The sequence below is a fragment of the Hippocampus guttulatus genome, chromosome 15 (genome assembly GCF_054856545.1).
Source record: "Hippocampus guttulatus isolate MCC_2025c chromosome 15, RoL_Hgut_1.0, whole genome shotgun sequence".
NCBI lineage: Eukaryota > Metazoa > Chordata > Actinopteri > Syngnathiformes > Syngnathidae > Hippocampus > Hippocampus guttulatus.
In genome coordinates, this window is record NC_141275.1 from 9,517,825 (window position 1) to 9,536,791 (window position 18,967).

The 18,967-nt window shown below is 40.1% G+C and overlaps 5 protein-coding genes across 7 annotated transcripts; 1 reads left to right on the top strand and 4 right to left on the bottom strand.

The window, feature by feature from the left end:
• Window positions 1-257: 257 nt before the first annotated feature.
• On the bottom strand, window positions 258-2,238 carry LOC147193751 (thialysine N-epsilon-acetyltransferase-like). Its single transcript, XM_086131409.1, has 6 exons — window positions 2,096-2,238; window positions 1,939-1,990; window positions 1,621-1,704; window positions 1,034-1,135; window positions 593-633; window positions 258-531 (listed from the first exon to the last, which is right to left on the bottom strand). Exons 1-6 carry the CDS (start codon window positions 2,156-2,158, stop codon window positions 352-354), a joined length of 522 nt encoding a protein of 173 aa, XP_085987535.1. The 5' UTR covers window positions 2,159-2,238; the 3' UTR covers window positions 258-351.
• Window positions 2,239-3,152: 914 nt separating this feature from the next.
• Window positions 3,153-6,576, bottom strand: LOC147193752 (thialysine N-epsilon-acetyltransferase-like). The gene is made up of 6 exons (XM_086131273.1): window positions 6,514-6,576; window positions 6,347-6,398; window positions 4,220-4,303; window positions 3,741-3,842; window positions 3,436-3,476; window positions 3,153-3,326 (listed from the first exon to the last, which is right to left on the bottom strand). The coding sequence occupies exons 1-6, from the start codon at window positions 6,574-6,576 to the stop codon at window positions 3,153-3,155; spliced, it is 516 nt and encodes a 171-aa protein (XP_085987399.1).
• A 1,049-nt stretch (window positions 6,577-7,625) lies between these two features.
• On the bottom strand, window positions 7,626-9,830 carry LOC147193753 (diamine acetyltransferase 1-like). Its single transcript, XM_086131076.1, has 6 exons — window positions 9,734-9,830; window positions 9,584-9,635; window positions 8,930-9,013; window positions 8,732-8,833; window positions 8,179-8,219; window positions 7,626-8,038 (listed from the first exon to the last, which is right to left on the bottom strand). The coding sequence occupies exons 1-6, from the start codon at window positions 9,794-9,796 to the stop codon at window positions 7,868-7,870; spliced, it is 513 nt and encodes a 170-aa protein (XP_085987202.1). The 5' UTR covers window positions 9,797-9,830; the 3' UTR covers window positions 7,626-7,867.
• An 854-nt stretch (window positions 9,831-10,684) lies between these two features.
• taf6 (TAF6 RNA polymerase II, TATA box binding protein (TBP)-associated factor) lies at window positions 10,685-15,581 on the bottom strand. 3 transcript variants are annotated; one of them, XM_086131949.1, is made up of 15 exons: window positions 15,425-15,581; window positions 14,672-14,829; window positions 14,493-14,579; window positions 14,243-14,396; window positions 14,107-14,163; window positions 13,908-14,027; window positions 13,677-13,798; window positions 13,408-13,485; window positions 13,225-13,326; window positions 12,941-13,123; window positions 12,222-12,296; window positions 12,010-12,135; window positions 11,748-11,921; window positions 11,430-11,621; window positions 10,685-11,178 (listed from the first exon to the last, which is right to left on the bottom strand). In XM_086131949.1, exons 2-15 carry the CDS (start codon window positions 14,825-14,827, stop codon window positions 10,891-10,893), a joined length of 1,914 nt encoding a protein of 637 aa, XP_085988075.1. In that variant the 5' UTR covers window positions 14,828-14,829; window positions 15,425-15,581; the 3' UTR covers window positions 10,685-10,890. The 3 variants fall into 3 exon arrangements, with proteins under 3 accessions (XP_085988075.1, XP_085988076.1, XP_085988074.1); XM_086131950.1 differs by having other exon boundaries at window positions 10,685-11,175; window positions 15,381-15,581; XM_086131948.1 differs by having other exon boundaries at window positions 15,381-15,581.
• Window positions 15,582-15,629: 48 nt separating this feature from the next.
• On the top strand, window positions 15,630-18,590 carry mrps31 (mitochondrial ribosomal protein S31). The gene is made up of 7 exons (XM_086131299.1): window positions 15,630-15,973; window positions 16,149-16,562; window positions 16,678-16,830; window positions 17,192-17,335; window positions 17,417-17,493; window positions 17,866-18,006; window positions 18,069-18,590. The coding sequence occupies exons 1-7, from the start codon at window positions 15,861-15,863 to the stop codon at window positions 18,302-18,304; spliced, it is 1,278 nt and encodes a 425-aa protein (XP_085987425.1). The 5' UTR covers window positions 15,630-15,860; the 3' UTR covers window positions 18,305-18,590.
• The last annotated feature ends 377 nt before the right edge of the window (window positions 18,591-18,967 follow it).

Consider the following 18,967-nt stretch of genomic DNA (forward strand, 5'->3'; position numbering starts at 1 on the left):
CAAGAACTCCCTGAAAATTACAATCAAAGCACTTCATTATGCCATTTGTTTTCTCATTTCTATGAATGAATCACATGAATGATTTGTATGCACTGTATAAACAGTTACAATACAGACAAACTTGCTTAAAACCTAATTTAAAAGAAAGAAAATGTATTCCAGAATTTAAAAAAAAACATCAAACAAAAGTAAAGACAAATTATGAATTTCTGTAAAGTAGGAACGGTATCCGAGGCATGACAAAACTGTAGGAAAGGAACCATATGATATGTTTTATTGAAAGGTATGAGCAGAAAATCCATCCATCCATCCATCTTCGACCACTTATCCGGGGCCGGGTCGGAATCCCTTTTATTTCTTCTGTGCATCATTTCCCAAATTGTCAAGACTTTGTCCATCAAAACGTATTAAGTGCCAGCCTTCCTTGACGGTGAGATCCTGAGCTCCTCGAGCAGCGTAGAAGCCTCGTGATGGGGCGTTCCAGTCCAAAACGCTTAATTGCAAGCGAGCACAATGCTGCTCTTTGGCCACCTGCACAAACAGTACTTCACACTAACCGAGCAGGTACAGCTATAGTCTACAAAAGTCTTACCTTCGCAACGGTGCTCAGTAAACCTTTTCCAATGCCAAATCCTGACAAAGACATCAATAAACCGATGAGGCTGAAAATATGTTCGCTTCAGATAACAAGGTACTGTTGAATGTTTAGGGCATGTTTATGTCATAAAGAGTAGCTTTGCATTAAACAGGAGCTTGTCAAAATAACCACACCTTTCATCTGGTAGGCCAACACCAGCATAATTATGAAGTGGGGAAAATGGTTTTCATGTATTGCAAAACAATTCTTAAAAATGTGGTATAAAGCAAAAAAATATCCAGTACAGCACCTTGTACCTTGAATGCTACAGTCTGGTTGAGTGTGAATAATTAGGTCAATGGATACATTCCACCTTGAAGGACACAAATAGATTCCTACTCCATTTCTGACAGTGTGCTGAATATTCATTAACACCACTGTGAAACCGCATCTTACCTCGGAATTCAGGCATCACATACAAATCCTCCAAATGCATCGATCGTCCCTTCCATGTGCTGTATGTGTAAAAGTAAAGGCCGTACCCAACAGTGGTGAATCCTAATGGCACATGAAGAGACAGACTGCTATCATCAGAACAGGAAGACAGAAAATAGTACTGCACTTACAATTGCAAGACTGGGAGTGACATCCAAAAATAATTGCACTCGACACTGTAATTGTTGACAGCACAAAAAAAAATACATTAGGAATATTTTTATTTAATTCATATTCACATGTAAACTCCACACAGGAAGGCCTGAGATGAGGTTCAAACACCTCATGACTGTGAGGCAGACCAACTAATTACTAGTAGGTCAACAAGCGTTAAAAAAAAGTGTGATTGTTCCATCTTGGATAGTATTTTTAAAACGGTTGACAATTTCGAGCAAAAATAGCAGGATGTTATAAGTTTTAAGACATAGCTCAGCCATATTTTTCCGCACAAATTAATAAATAGATAAACGGACTAAAATGAATCCAATGCTTCATTCAAATAGTACTATAATTTGGAACTGACATGAACTAACATACAAACATTTTACCTTCTTTAGATTTGTTCTCCTTTGGTACCTCTGCGACAAGACATTCAAATAAAGGATTTGGGCAGAAACCATCACGCTCCAGTTCTAAATGGAAAAAAAAGCAAACCTCATATGAAGTGGGTCTATCGAGACGATGCATGGTTAGTGGATGAATAGCAATGACAATTTTAAAACCGGCTACACACATACCAGGTCCAGTTTAGGGGCACTTGCCCTAACTTAACATCTCAACAATATCAACATTTAAAACTTTCTTTAACATTATTTATTTAACATTGATTATATTGAAATAATCTATTGATGTGAAACCATTTTTACCCTCGGATGATATCTTCACTTGATCAGTCATCTTTTCAAACAGTGCCAATTCCTGAAAAACAAGCCCTTGCAGCATTAGCACCTGCTAATTTATTTTGTTTCCTTCTCATTAAGACGTCAAGTCAGACCTCGTCAGCGGTGAACGTGAAACACTCACCATTATCATTCTTGATATGTGTTTGCAGTCCACTTTAGTCGCAGCACGTATTATGAAGCTCATGTTTGCCACAGTAGAATAAAACTGGAGTCACTTTGGGTGAAGTTCGCGCATTCAGCTCTAAACTGCTCGCGCTCACTTTAATAGCCTTTACTAACTTCCGTGTTAAAAGAAGACGCCGCAATTGTGCATCCGTGCTAATACTATCCCTTCAAAATAAAAGAAATAGCAGCGACTTTTTTTTAAATCGAGGATTTCTGATGACGTTAGAGAAAATAATCGTTTACATTTGACGGACGAATATATATTTGTGTGTGTGTGTGTGTGTGTGTGTGTGTGTGCGTGCGCGCGTGTGCGTGTGCGTGTGTTACCATTATCAATCTCAATACTGTATGTCTTTGCAGTCTACTTTGGTAGCGGCACGAATGTTAACTTCCATGTTTGCAACGCGTATCTAATCAAATGGTCACTTCTGGCTGCGCATGACCCACGTATGATTCATGTCTGTGCTATATTTTTTCAAACACACATTTGCGTAGGGCGGCCAGTGGTTAGCATGTCGACTTCACAGTGCAGAGGTACCGGGCTCAATTTCCTCCCTGTATGGAGTTTGCATGTTCTCCCCGGGCCTGCGTGGGTTTTCTCCGGGTATTCCGGTTTCCTCCCACTTTCCAAAAACATGCATGGCAGGCTGATTGAACACTCTAAATTGTCCCTAGGTGTGAGTGTGGGCGTGCATGGTTGTTCGTCTCTGTGTGCCCTGTAATTGGCTGGCAACCGATTCAGGGTGTCCCCCGCCTACTGCCCGAAGACAGCTGGGATAGGCTCCAGCACCCCCCGTGACCCTAGTGAGGATGAAGCGGTTCAGAAGATGAATGAATGAAAAATGAATAAAAATAAAATGGCGACCTTTAGCATAAATTTTGAGAAATTACACCCCCAAACCACTTTTGCCAATGCAACAAATGTCTCTTGGACTACAACAGTAACCTGTACAATATTTAAACTTTATTTTCCCTTATATTTAGAAAAGGGGAAAATGGCATTCAATAATTGTTCACTTTCGACAAGAAATGAAATTGGTCAGGCTATGTGTACCAAAACGCAGGTAATGCCAATCATCCCTGACAGTGATGTCCTCAGCTCCATTTGCAGCGTAGAAGGATCGTGAATGAATGTTTTGGCCTAACACACTCAACTCCAAATGCACACATTGTTTTTCTGTCGCCACCTACACACACACACACACACACACACACACACACACAACAGTAGTATTTAATAAATAAAATATTTAATAAAGACCCATTTTTTAAATGTAGATAAATGAAAATGGGTACCTTTGCAACTGTCCTCAGCAAATTCTTTCCAATGCCAAATCCTAAAAAGAAATACATTCAGTAGTAGTTGCAGATCGAATAATAGCTCCCCAAACTTGTGTGGTTTTCCTCCGGGTGCTCCAGTGTCAAGTACACTAGCATATACAGTATATTTTTTGTGACAATGGGGTGGCCAGAGAGCTTTGTAATGTATAATATATGCCATGTCTCAATAAATGGTGGTTAACACCGTCTTAAAGAACACAAAAATATTCTGAGGATTGTTATTGACTCACTGAAGAATGATAGCACTCAACATGTTTTACCTCTGAATTCTGGCTTCACGTACAAATCCTCCAAATACACCGTGCGTCCCTTCCACGTACTATATGAGTAAAAGTAAAGTGCGAAACCAACTGCTTTGAATCCTGCAGGAACATGAAGAAATCATTACAAAATAAGGTAAGTTTCTACTTTGCCTTCATCTACAGGGAAGCCCTGCATTTGCGAATTCACCCTTTTGCATTTTGGGGGGGGGGGGGGGTGGTACCCTCTGTCATTTACTGAAAAACCTATTTGTTGTTTTTCTGCTTGGACAAAAGAAACAAGTGTAATACTTGGCCTCCATTTTGTGGCACCTGCATGCCAAGTAACTATGTTAACGTGGAATGAGAAAAATGGTGCTTGCCATCTTGCACCAACAATGGGGCCGGTGGGTGGAGGGCAATTACCAATGGCATGATTTGGTCCTATTGGAGAGCAGGGATTCACTGTATCGCACAAGATCACCAGGAAAACATTTTACCTTCTTTAGATTTGTTCTCCTCAGATACCTCTGCCACAAGCGTTTCACACCAGGGATTCTGGCCGAAAGCATCCCGCTCCAGGTCTACAGTGAAAAGTAGTGCTGCAGTAATTGCATTTATTACAAACTCAAAATAAGTATAGCTGTGTTGGAAACATACCCCTAACAGACATTTCAACTTGCTTGCGTCAATGTGTGCGTAGTATCAGGCAAAACATTCAACAGGGGCATGTAAACTTTTTATTAGGTCTATTTGAGTGAGCTTGGTTGTCATTATGATTTAAGAAAGTGACACAGAGTTATAAAATAACAAATTGCTTCACTTAATCAATACCCTGAAATATAACAAAGGTTTTCCGATCATCATTCATATTACTGAAAACAAAAACGTCAACATTCACAAATTCTGACAGGGTATGTAAACTTATGAGCACAACTGTACACTCACTGAACACTTCACAAGGCACATCGACATAAGCCATTAGCATGAAAAACAAAAACTTTTGTAAATGCGCGCGTTGGCGCAGAGCGCCGATGCGTATTTGGAACCGAGAGTCGCCGCTTGGAATTGAAATGGATTTCCATGGGACAGGAGAAGTGAACCAATCTCTTCTTTCGTCAATGGATGCTACAGCTTCTTGTTGACTTTGAAACCTAGCTTGTAGCCGACGTGTGCACATTTTGAGCATGACGTCTCTGATCCACTGGTTAAAGGACACTTTGATTCTCTCCTCTTTCATCTCAAACTACTTCAACAAAGCGTGTGACGGAAAAGTGGTTAGGACTGCACGACTGTCCGTGTTTTATGTTATGTGTTGTGTTTATTATTTTACTTTATGTTAACTGTTTTGTTAAGCGTCCCAAACACCGTATTCTGATTAATATTGCTTTTGTGCGACATCAAATAAGCACCGAGATGTCATTTTCAGTCAACAGCAAGTGGCAAAATGGCTACCCACTGAGATAGATAAAACCGGGTGGATTTTGCTGATGTATTCATATTCCACAAACACAATTTCAATCAGAATGCCAAGTTGGGGCACAGCGCATAGAACATATTGTAAACAAAACCTTTGACCTGACTTGACCCCTTTAAGTGCTGCGCTGAGTTGTTGCGCATATCACCAAAACTGCAAAGCCTGTAATTAAAGCTTGCAGTGCTGTACCAAAGTACCGGTATGGGGTAGAGTCGGTCATAACAAATCTTATCTTTGGTTACTGATTAATGCGTTCATTAGCAGCAACATATGAATTGATATTTGTCTCAAGCTGCATGTTATACATACAAATGTGTGTGTCTATATAAATCTCGGCCTGTGTTTACATTTTCAATTGATCACTGATGAACTATTTTTAGAACAGGCCAATGGAGTACTCATATGGTTCTTAGATGTGACCGAGTGCCCGAGGCACCACCGTGGTAACCGTTGATACTGTATATATATATACAAAGTGTACCTACATTCATGCATACATTTTTCTTCATGCTGTCATACAAAACACATACAAACAATTGACAGAGTGTTCCCATGAGTCACATGTAGTACACGAACACAGATCAGGTAGCGTCTAGACCACAGGTGTCAAACACAAGTCCCGGGGGGGCCAGATCTGGCCCACCACATCGTTTTATGTGGCCCGCGAAAGCAGCTCAAACATGTCAACTTCCATGATCCTTTCTAAAATCTCTACCAAACTTTTTTTTTTTTTACCAAACCCCTCATGACAGTAACTTAAACAATAGTTTAAGCAACAGTTATTCTTGACTTCTTTATATGGTTTCAGCCATAATGACCCTCCAAGTGAAACGGTAACTAAAATGTGGCCCGCGCCAGAAATGAGTTTGACACCCCAAGTCTAGACTGCATGACATTTCCTTGTTGATATTTCTGTTGTGCATGCATGTGTGCATTCACGATCACCTGGGTAAAGTATGATGCCACCACACAATGTTCATATGCGAGCGCAGTGAGGCACGGAGCTAAATAATCCATTGCATTGCAAACATTGACATCACTAATATTGCCGCCTTTTCATTGAATAATATTTGCTGATCTAAGTGTACAGTCTGGTTTTATTCAAAATCGAAGTGTCAAATGATTAGAAAGGATGAAAAAAAAACAATACCTTCATATGTTATAATCATTTGGTCAAGCATTTTTTCATGGATCGCCAAATCCTAAAAATAGGAGCACATAAAAGTGTTGATAGTTTTTCCATACATTTGATGACATTGTACATATACAGTATGTATTTTGTTATCTGCATATAGGCTGTGAACTCATTAGACTCACCCTGATCATTCTCCATATGTCCTTACAGTCTGCTTTTGTTGCAGGTCGAATAGCAAAGTTCATGATTGAAGCAGCCAGCTCATTTGCTGGATCAACTGCACCTGCCTGAAATGTTTTTATACTGTACAGAAAGTTTTGCAGGAAAAGGGCCTGCCCACAACAAGCCAGTGTAACCTTCAAAGTAAGAGGTACATTAAATCAATTTTTTTACACTGATGCTTTTCTGCTTTCTTGTTCCATTTCTCTCACCATTTTTTTGAACATGGTACCCTGCTCACTGCAAAGCCCCGCTTTATGTTAGTTCCTTTAAACACAATAATACATTTATTGTGAAAGGGGTTTCTTTCAAAACTATTATATATTTAAAAGGCAAGAATCTCACCCAGATTGGATACATATGATCAATCTCGACAGCATGTGGTTTCCATCCATTGTCCATCCAAGGCAATTATTTTACATGACAAAGAATCTCTCACAGCACTCCTTAAAAACTGTCACAGGTTAATTGTACCTTCCGCCATCTAGTGCAAGAGGATTTCCTTGTTCTGCTTATCACTCTACATCACTTAACCACTCCCTAACAATTAAAACAATCTTACACAAGATGGCACAAGGCTTCACTGTTTATAGTCTCCTTGAGATACTTACTTGAAATGTGTCCCTTGGTATGACAAAGGTTGGAAAAAACTGCCTTGAAGATCTATTATATGTATCAGAAACTGCGTAAATTTACCTTTCCGGATTACACGTTAAAATAAAAATTCACAATAACTTTATTATTGTGGTTGGAGATTTATTGCAAGGATGCAGAACTGCACTACATCAAACTGACAGCTATATTTGGACACTAGGTTGACCAAAATATTCAACAATCATCTCAGGATGATTTAGTCACATCAATTGCAAGAACAATTTAGATGAAGTTGCTCTCTATTATGCAGTTTCCCGAGGCATAAAATCCACATACACAAATATACATGCACACACACACACACACGCACGCACACACACACACACACAGAGTGAGATGCAAATACTGTATCTTCATTCATGTCATTCGTGACTCCTTTTCATTGAAAAACATGTTCAGAGCTCAATTTAGTGTGTTCACTTGGGTGCTTTATTCACAATGTTGAAATGATAAGGAAAGCACTAAGAAGTGTTCTTTCTGTGTGTGCAGTGGGGAAACTCGCAGGGGAAACTTTTTGGAACTCATTGTCATTTGTAGCATCACAGATGACAAAAATAGCTACATTCTCAACAAATTCAGCTATTGAAAGTTAGCCAGCGCATGAATAGCATACTGCATGTGCACCATGTCAATTACTTTTCCCCAAATACACTTCTAATTTTGTCAGGTTTCATTTGCCAGACGGTCCAAGCTTTGTCCATCAAAATGGACAACGTGCCAGCCTTCCTTAACAGTGAGATCCTGAGCTCCTCTCGCAGCAAAAAAGTCGAGTGATGGAGTGTTCCAGTCCAACACATACAACTGCAACCATGCACCCTCCTTCTCTTTGGCCACCTGCACAAACAAGACAAGGCTTTAAAGTGACCATCCACCCGATATTCCTTCTCCACTAAGCACATGGAGCAACACAGAAATAAATTGGTTTTGTTTTTTTCTTCCGCTGTCTCAATTTGTCAACTTTGAAGCATTCTTACCTTCGCAACATTGCTCAGTAAAGCTTTTCCTATGCCAAATCCTGAGAAGACAGCAATAAAGTGATGAGGCAGGGAATATTGTAATTCAATCCAAAATTTAAACCCCCTCAAAAAAAATGTTTTAGTGCTGTTAGGGGTACAGAAGCTTGTCGTTGTTGTAGGTATTTGGGATGCATGAAAGTGGATTTTATGTTGCGTGTCAGAAATAGGCTGTGTAGATATACTTCAGAAAATATGGTTGACATTTATTGACACAACAACGGTGCACATTTTTCATCAAGAACAAGCACAAAATGAATGTAAATTGAGGGGTGATGCATAAGTGAGGTTCAGACCAATAAGAATCAAGATTTACTGTTGATTTTGAATGATTTTGTCATATTTTCTGTTGTATTATTGTTATTTTATGTTCATTGTTCTGAAAAGCTCTTTGTTACAGCTGCAGCTCTTGTGAAAGCGCTAGACAAATACAGATGTATTGACCCTCGTGAGGATAAGCAGATTCAGATAATGTTTGGATAGAGTGTATTGATAATACTGAAACACTTTTTACCTCTGAATTCTGGCATCACATAAAAATGATCCAAATACACGGACTGCCCCTTCCATATGTCGTAGATGTCAAAGTAAAGGGCACATCCAACAATTGTGAATCCTAAAGTGGAGACCATCATCAAAAACAGCATCAACAAATATAGTGGATCACCGTTTTTGAGGTGAGAGGAAGGTTACAGGGATGGAAGCATTTTACCTTCTTTAGACTTATGTTCCTCTGGCACCACTGCAACAAAACACTCAAAGCAGGGATTCTGGCTGAAACCGCGGCGTTGCACTTCTGAAGTTAATTAAATAAAAATAAATAAATAGCATTAAAAAACAATTCATCATTGTATTGTCGGTAAGCAAGATAAGTGAGAAAAGGCGAGCAGGCGTGTGTATCGCACCGAAGCAGAAAGGGTTCATACATGTCTTTTGAGCTGTTTGCGTGGCTGGGGGCAAAGACTCAGAACATTTCACGGGTGGATGTAAAATAAATAAATCAAATTAAGGATGCCTGTACATTGTGCAGAATACCACTGCAAGCAAAGCCGTCACAACGAGGGAGCCGGGAATTGAACATTCTAAACATTTAAAGATCAAAAACCTACAAAATAATCAAAATGTGCAAATATCTTGCCAAATACAACATCATGGCTCAGATTTATGGTACACAATGTGTTTTATGATTATTAGTATTGCTTTGTTAAGTACCGGCGTAGTTAACTAACAGAGCTGCAGCCACGCGCATATTACTGTAAATGTACTGTCTGGCTGTATTCGGAATTGCAGGATAAATAAGAGGAATTAAAGGCAATCATTTAAGTAGTCTGTTAGGTCACGTGGAATGGATTTTGGAAAATAATACCTTCATATGTCTGTATCATTTGGTCGAGCATTTTTAGATGGGTCGCCAAATCCTAGAAAAAAAGGAGCACATAAGCGGTCATACTTTTGTTTACACTGTAGATATATTTTTATGTTCGCTACATATAGTTTGTGAATCCATTAGACTCACCCTGAGCAGTCTCCATATGTCTTTAAAATCTGCTTTTGTTGCAAGTCGAATAGCAAAGTTCATGACAGCAGCAGGCAACTAATTGTCCTGACCTGAACTAAATACACTTTCCCGCGATCGGGAGATGTCAATAGGTGCATGTGAACCAGGGGGAGGTGCAGAATATAACATTTACATATTAAAGCGAGAATTTTTTTTTTTGGTTCACATTACAAAACAGCGTCCTCAAGCTGGTCCATAATGTGACACGCATAGGCCTAATAAATTTTATTTTCATACTGTATGCAGTATGTTTACAATATGAAGGTCAAATCGCTAGTTTACACTTAAAATCTGCCTTTAATTCCTCTTTATTTATCCTGCAATTCCAAATACAGCCAGACAGCTTGTATTAACTATAACCTATCCAAGTAAATTTAATTTGACCACTAACATTGTAAACTCACAAGTCGGACTGTGCAATGTCTATGTTTTGCAGTACTCGGTGTTCTCGAAGAAGCTGAACAGAGAAAAAAAGATTCACACGAATAGAATACTTTTTTTTCCCAGTCAAATATCGCTGTTGGAACTTGCGGATGGTGCCCGAAGCTCAGGGGACACTTCCCTCTGAAAACATCTTGTTTGAAGCCCGCGAGAGTGAAGTGCTGTTGATTATTTGTTACGTACGTACCCTCATCTTGGTCATATGACAAAATGTCAACAGCACGATTAGGACTATTTAAATGCATGTACAAGTATCAGTGTAAACAAAGTAAGATATTAGAGCAATGCGAATGAGGACAAATAAAAAGGTTACTTTGACTCTTCAAATATACTATTTGAATGTTAATTGTGAAATTGTCATTATCACCGTTGGCTTTGCTTAGGGGAAGGGTGAGGAGGCATGAAATCTAAATTGCAAAAATGACTGTACAATTGAGACATCCACACTTCAACAAGTAGGAACACAAATACAAAGTGAAATTTTATTTTTGGGTAGAAAAAAAAAAGCATGAGATCAATTGGAACTGAGGAAGAAACTGTGACAGATTGCCTCTTTTGCGGCATTCACATATTTACAGTGTACAATTAAACACCTGCCGTTGCACCATTTCAAAGTCTTTGCGTCAACCCCAAACACAGTCCTTGAATGCATGTTAAATCTCCAGTAAAAAGTGTCAGTGTGGCGACTGTGTGCTCGCACCGGGAGACTCTGAACGGTCCGTCTTCCCCATCGGTTCTAGCGTGGTTGAGATGGGTGTTGGGATAACAGAACTCTTATTCTCCATGGAAGAGTTGGACGAGGGAAGTGATACCACTATGTACTTCTGCATGGGTCGCGAACCGGACAGTGTGGGGCCACTTCCCGGTTCTACTTTTACCAAGGGCTGCAAGGTTGACGTGGCACTGGGTACGGTGCTTGTAACCGTTGAAGCAGACTGGGAAGAGTTAATGGTGATTACCTGCTAGGGAAATGATACAAACACAAATGAATGCTTGTATACTGTAATCCTGTAAAATGAGTTTGAAATTCTACTAAATTGTGTTTTGGGAGGGAGCATAGTTTGTAGTTGGATTTGAAACCATAGAGACAATTCTAAAACATTTTTACTCGCGCGAATAGCAGCAGGGGTTACTGAAACCAAATTTCTACTGTTTTTGAGACCACTTGAGTCTCTATAAAGGCAACTGCGATTGCTACAAAAGGTAAACGTACCTGCTGCGTTGAGGCGGCTCCTGCGCTGGTTCCCATGACGATATACTTGGTGGCAGGGGGCGATGGCTGTGATGGGGTCCCTGGTCTCGGCGACATCAGGGTGAGGGAGCTTGGAACTTTAATGATGCTGGGAGTGCGAGGGCCTGTTGATGCACTGAGTCCACTTTGTGAGACAGAGAGGGTCGGACGTGGCTGCAAGGCAAACAGTCATCCATTGTCAGCCAGTCTAACATTTTATAGCATGGGTTAGCATTAAGCTAGCAGAGGTTCGTAAGAACACAAAACATGGTGCCGCTGTGTCATCAAATGTCAGTGTACCTGTGTGATTGTTAACGTGGTTCTGTTGACTTGCTGAGCTTGCATTGCAGCTTGGGTCCGAGCCTTCATTACATGGGAGCACAGCATGGGTGCGAGGTAACCATAGTCAATCCGATATTGTTCCACGCTGTCAGGTGGAGGTCGAATCTTGGCAATGACACTGGCACAGTGTTTCTTGGAACGCAAACATTTTCCATTTTATAAACTTAAACACAAACATGAGCAGTCATTCACATAAAAGCTCTGACTATGATGTTAATACCAGTAGGAGACTTTGAACATGGTCCGCTCCAATCTTATCAATGTTGGAGATCACTGGTCCTTCCATCACTGCTTTGATGCGAGCACCCTCTACAGCAAGCCGAGGAAGGATCAACGTTTTGATCACCTTTAGGGACAAAAGTAGAAGAGCTGTGCTGATGTAACACAAACAATGTTCAAGAAACCAAACCAGGAACCCGGCCGAAAACTCACATCAGGTCCCAGTTCAGCAAGTCCAGCGATGCAGCCGTATCGCGTCGTCCACTGGGTTTTGTCATCCAACCAACTCTGAAAAACACAAATCAAGTTAAAAAAAAAAAAAAAAAAAAAGCACGGGAAGAATTTATTTATTTGCACTCATAAATAATAATTGATGTTATTACCACCTCACACACACACACACACATATATATATATGTATATTTATTTTTTTTAAGTTGGAGGACTAGGCCTGTATAGTTGAATAAGGCAGATGGCAACTGCATACGACTTTAGGAGTAATAGTCTCTCTTCTTAGCAGCAGCCATCTCGGTTGGATTTGAACTGTCTTCTTGCATGCAGGTTTTCATTGCCTTTCATTTCATTTCTCTGGTTCTCAAAGTGTTTTTCCTGCCCGCTGTCGATTAATAGGCAACATTTACTCATGACAATTACATGTAAGTATTTCAATGCCGCTCCTGTTTTTTGTTTGTACAGTACTCTGTTATTTGCACAACCTGAGTGCGTGTGTGTGTGAATATTGCTGCTATGACAATATTGGTTTTTGGGATGAAATAGCTATCTAATGTGTTTCTTGAGGGAAAACAGATGTCGAGTTGAGGTCTGCCATGGGTTGAGCATATTTTGAGGAAGTACAAGTAAAAAGTAAATCCCACTTTTAAAAGGACAAAACCTGCTCTTTTAAAATGAGCGTAGTGGAAAAAAAAAGTCACCTTAGTAAAAGTCTTGGTGATGCGAGACTGGATGTTGTTGGTCGTGGTGCTAAAGGTTTTGCAACTCTGCGCCATAAGGCGAGCGGCAAAGTCCCGTAAAGCCCAGTGGTTGTCAACGTCTGGTCTCAAACACAACTGCTTGCTCACGATACATGTCACCACAGCCGGGATGAGCTCATGCAGCTACAGTGGAAATAACAACAACAACAAATGTCCATGAAGCAAAACAACGCAAGTACATAGTACCTCCCAACTAATCATAAACCATGGTTCCTTTTACTCACATATTTCTCCAGGTATAACGTGGGGTTATCCATCAGTGCTTTGACCATCCGCATGAGGTAAATCAGCAGAGCCAAGTTGTTTTGCACCACATTAACACGAACCTACCGCAAGAGCAAAATGAGAGCATTTACAAGCTAATAAAATTGAAAAACGATGTGACAGGAGTTTTAAAAGATGCTCACTCCTTCTGAAATAAAGGTGCTGAATCTTGGTAGCATCTGATACAGTCCCGGGTCTGTGGCAATGCTTTGCAATGCTTCCTGGATAACAAAACATAGAGCAAATAAATGATTCCTAATGTATTTAAAAGTTAGAAAAGTTATCACAAAGTCACACAAAAGTAAATTGTTTCTCTGCATGTAACGTGCTGAATGAGAGTTTATCATACAATTAACATTTTATGTCAAGTTGTTATCTAGGTTTTGGTGAAGATGAATAGTAATGTACACACAGCTCTCTTGGCTTCACAGGATCCCACGCATGCTTCAGTGATCTCTTTGTAGTAGAGCTGTTGTTCCACAGAAAGCTCATGCGTGCTGCGAGGTTTCAACCTGATGGGACCCTTCTCTTTTCCTGAAATCGATATACTCAGAATGAATAAAAGACAGTTTCAAAGAAAATTACCTTTTTATGGGAGGAATTCAATGAATGTCACATTTGAATATAAAAACTACATCGTGACCTTTGCCATCAGCAGCCGGTGCCCCCTGACCTTTGCCTTGAATGGTACCATCCTCCTCCTGACCGGGTTTGACAACTTTGAGCGGCTCAGTGGATTCAGCTTTTTGTTGTTCTTTTGGTGCTACAATGCAGTGCATTGGAAGTAAGTCATCATCTTTCCCCATCTTTTTTAAATACATTGTGTTTCAAGACAGTTTTACCTGGTGGTGGATTTTCCGGAATAGAGGGTTGAATCCCCTCAATACTTAACCAATGGGCTGAAAGAAGTACAAGAACATGAGAAGACGGAGGAATGTTCACTCGAGTAAGACAGTCAGAAAATCATTTTTGGTATACCTTTAAGAGACACATCCAGCGGAACTCTGGGGAGAGGTGTGTTAATAATATCACTGAGGTCCACCTCCTTTTCCTCATAAAAATGAAGCTCTCTGCCACCACCACTTGCAAAACGAAAAGGGATAAACTCTTGCGACTGGAATCCATAAAGGGGCTACGAAGAGCAAAATCTACTTAAAAAACATAATTTACACAGAAAAAATGTATCAAATTTAGTGGTTTCATATAATAAGCATGGTCTCCCCCTTACCTCCACGTTTTTCAGTTTTAGGGCATTATCAATGTCACTGGTGGTTAGTTTACGCCTCTTCCCATGATGCATGAATTTAAGAGCATCCTTTAAAAAAAAAAAAGATTTATTGCATATCGCTTAACAATGGTGACTCCCACAGACGTTTTAGTGTTTTGCCTCACATCTCCATGGTGTACCTGTGTAATTTCTTTAATTCTGTAACTGACTTCTTCACTTAGGGCTGTGCAGCTATCCTCCTGTAATTGGCCCACTCCCACCGACTCTGCCATTGCCTTCATGGACTCTGTAGGGAGGACTACCGAGCACTGCTTCTGACGCCTTTCCTCTGCCATCACTAACAAAATACACAGTTTGTCAATTCCATACATTTCATGTGCAACAACTCATGATTAAGGATACATGCATAACGCAAAGTTCAGAGAGAATGGGAAAAGATTGGACTTCAACCTCTCATTATAAAGTGCAATGGATTGATCATAATTGAGGGAAAAGCCCAAATTATGATAATTTATTCAAACATTGACCACTTTAACAGCTTTTTTTTTTTACATACAGTATCTCCTCACTGGTTCGTACTCAGAAATGAAACCACAAAGTTCTGATCAATGTTCAACATACAAAAGATAAATTATGTTCAGGGATACTGTTAAATTGTGAGGGAAAAGAAGGCGGGCAAATCGCTCTAACGGAGAGAAGAAACGACCCATTGACTTCACGTACATCAACGCTGTACCTCAAACGGCACAACTTAAAAAAACAAACCTTAAAAAGTACATCTCATTCGTATGAGGTGTTCATTATGATGTTCTAGCAGGCTTGCGAAAGCAATTGTGTGTTAGCCAGGAAGCGAAGTGACTTAGCTTAAGTGGAGAGTTTTCAATTTACCTGTATAAAACGTTTTCCTTTCGGGTGCATAAGCAGTAACTTACACGAATATGAGCACTCACTGTTGAAATATGCAACTAGACATTTTTCGCAAAGCTAATCTTTAGCTATAACACTTCACTCTCAATACAAATAACAAGGCAGACCGCGAACAGCAACAGGAACCTCCATTCGTGATGGAGCGCTTGTGTTCCGTCGCCATTTTGAGACAACTTCCGGTCGTGTTATCGCGAGACTACCGTACGTCACTGGACACAACAATGCTCAAGTCGTGTTTTAAAAATATTACAAAAAAGTGTTTGTCGATTTGATACATTTCTGTATATAGGTTGTCTCAACTATTCTTGTTGATTTTTATATGCATTAGAACAGAATCAACGTTTTTCGTGGAACTCACCACCATTCCAGTTGACGGGGAACCGTTTTGCGGTTACAACAGACATAAGTTCGGAGCGTGGAAGGACATATTTTGAAATAATCATGTTCAGCTACATATCCCGCACCTTGCATGTAGCTCATAATTCATCATTTAATATATCTGGGTCGCGTATTTCACGAATAGATTGTAACACGGCTACCTTTTCAGTTTTAAGGTGAGTTGCTTTTTTATAATTTTGATGACACTATTCATCCAAATGAATACCATTTTCACTAGTAATAAGATACATATGTTAAGTGCGAATGCATCTAAACTGTTAAAAGTTACTGATGAATTGCAGCCTGTGGCTAGTTACTGATGACACCGCAATGTTTTTGCTCTTCTCTTAGGGGGTCCAGTGTTTGTTCGACAAAATACCTAAGCACAAGCTCAGTCAAATTATGTGAAAATGCACACAACTCCAATAATGCAGATAAGGGGCCTGATTCCACAGAAACCCAAACAGTGAATAAACAACCAACCCAAGAACCCAGTGAAGTCAATAAACTTCATGAGCCAAATCATGGCGACAACGTAAAAAAGAATCATGATGTTAAGGGAAAAGAAGTTTCGCCTGTTGCAGCCAAGAGCGGGAAAGAGAATCTACTTCATCTTCTGCGAGCCATGAAGGTGGATGTCACCAGCAAGAGGAGGTTGAAAAACGAGAAAGTCAAGCAAAGTCTCTCCCAGTCTCAGTCCACACCAGCTTTGAAGAGCACCATCAGCATGTTTCAAAAGGCTTCAGAAGAGGCTTCAGCTAAGACGTGAGAGGAGATTTTAATTTTTTTCGTCATTTTCTAAACTGCTTTTTACTTTTATTTGTCTGGTCACAGCAGCAACACTGCAGTGTCTCTCTCTTTTATTTTTGATTTTTTTTAGGCACTCCCTGGATCCAGAACTGCTTGCAGCCGCTACCGCTGCTGCTGCCACTCTCCCCAATCACGTTAATGCAGAGTCTGAGCTGCTCAAGCAACTGAGGCAGCATGAGGCCATCACCGAGGCTCACAAGAAGGGTGACGTGAACAACCTGGGGTACATTAGCGTCAATCCACCATACATTTCTCTCATCATGTCATTATGTTAGAATTTTACACCCACCGACGAGAACATTATGACAAGGTGCACAGTGTAGTAAATCTAATATAAGAGCAAAAGATAATAATGCCCATACCTGAAATAAAGGCTAAAATCTAAATTGGACAAAAACAACAAAAACATTTAACATCCATATCCATGTACTGGAAGCAGTGCAGCCAAGAAAGAAGCTGTACAATGAAGAGAACAGAATGTCAGGAAAAAAATAATTCCATGAAACAAATATTAGAGCTTAGGTTGTTAATGTTGTGGTACAGTTGACTGACATAAAACGAAGAATGTCTCAATAATATCTTAGAGTGATTATCGCTGATATGAAAGTGGGGAGGAATTCCAGTCGACAGAACGCTTGGCCAGCCAATCAGATCCGTTTTGATGATGATGGCCAGGGCTACTCACACGATCGAAGAATCACTGCAGAGCTGGACAGCGTTCGCAGAAAGTAAGTCGTTTTAATTTGGGACCGATCCTGTCTTCAGGTGATGCAGAAAAGATGCTGATGTTTATGTATTTGTTATTTTAGGAGGAACTTGTTCACAGGGAGAAGACTGAACATTTTCTCATTCACGACTGATGAAGACAGATTGGATGCAACATTTGGTAATAATTTATTTAAACCCACGCAAGCTGGGAGAGAACATACAGACCCTACACAGGAAGGCCAAAGCAAAGTTTAAACGCACAACTTGAGGCAGATATGCTCACCACTGGGTCACTACGCTGCCTTATATGTTATTATACTTTTAGATATCTGTGAGGAGCTTATTATCATAACAGTACACTAATCAAACTAGTCCAGTCTTTTTAGTAAAGTCATCGATGAATGTGCTCCTTGATAACGAGTCGTTTTGAAATATTAATTGTACTATATATGGATATATGCATACTACACCACACAATATGTATCTCTGATACCCATTAAATGTAGGGTTTTTTTCCCCCTCCCCATCTTTACATAATGCTGCTTTTTAGCCCGACCAACCCTGTGGGACGCCGACTTTGCTAACCAGTTGTCTTCTTCTGCGAACCAAATGCCCCGAAATGCCTTTGAGGAAATGATCCAGTGGACAAAAGAGGGGAAACTCTGGCAGTATCCTATTGACAATGAAACAGGTGAGTCAATAGCTGCCGTGACGATATAGAGGAAACAATGATGTGTCCTTTCCTTTCATCAGGCCTCGAGGAGGAGGCCAGTGTCCCTTTCCATGAGCACGTCTTCCTGGACAAGCACCTGGAGGAGGGCTTCCTCAGGCAGGGACCAGTACGACACTTCATGGAGCTTGTGGTGACCGGTTTGTCCAGAAACCCCTATCTGACCGTCAAGGAGAAGAAGGAGCATATTTTCTGGTTCAGAGACTACTTTAATCAAAAACAGGATGTCCTCAAAGAGGCTGAGGTCTACCTAAACTAAACTTGGACTGTTTGATGCAATCTCTGAAACTATACGAAAGGACCATTTTCTCTTTAGGCAGTGCGAACAAAATTGTGTGTAGAAAGTCGAATCATGTAAAAGCTCTTAGATGTAATAAATTGTAAAAAGCAACTGTATTCTAAAAACTGTCCTCATTTATTTTCATTGGAAAGTAGAGGTATAACTAATATTTATGAAGGCTGACAGTCTGAAAGTGTGCAACAGAGGGAAGACTGTCATGTTTTCAGTTGCAGTGGTAACTTCATTAAAATAACATTGTTAATGGGTGTTTGCTAATTATTTGTCGATGGGATAAATTGGTTGAAGCTCTGTGTTTTTAGGGGCTGTTGAGAACCGTCTGTCATTTTGATTGACGATGTTTTGCTTGGCTTGCAGTGAAATAGGTTTATGTTGGCATGTACCATCAAGGACCTCGGCTCGTTTACAGTACAAGTTTAAATAGAACTTGAACCATGTGCCCTTTATGAGGAAGTGTTGAACATATGAACAATGAGGCATGCAGTTTCTTAGTGGTCACCCTCTGCTTTATTTACCGTGTGAGAAAGCTTGCCTAAGGCACAGCTTGACATTTGAAAACACTCCCGTTTCCACATTTTGTTCACTTTTCCTTAAACATGTCCATGAGTGGCATGGTGATGTGTT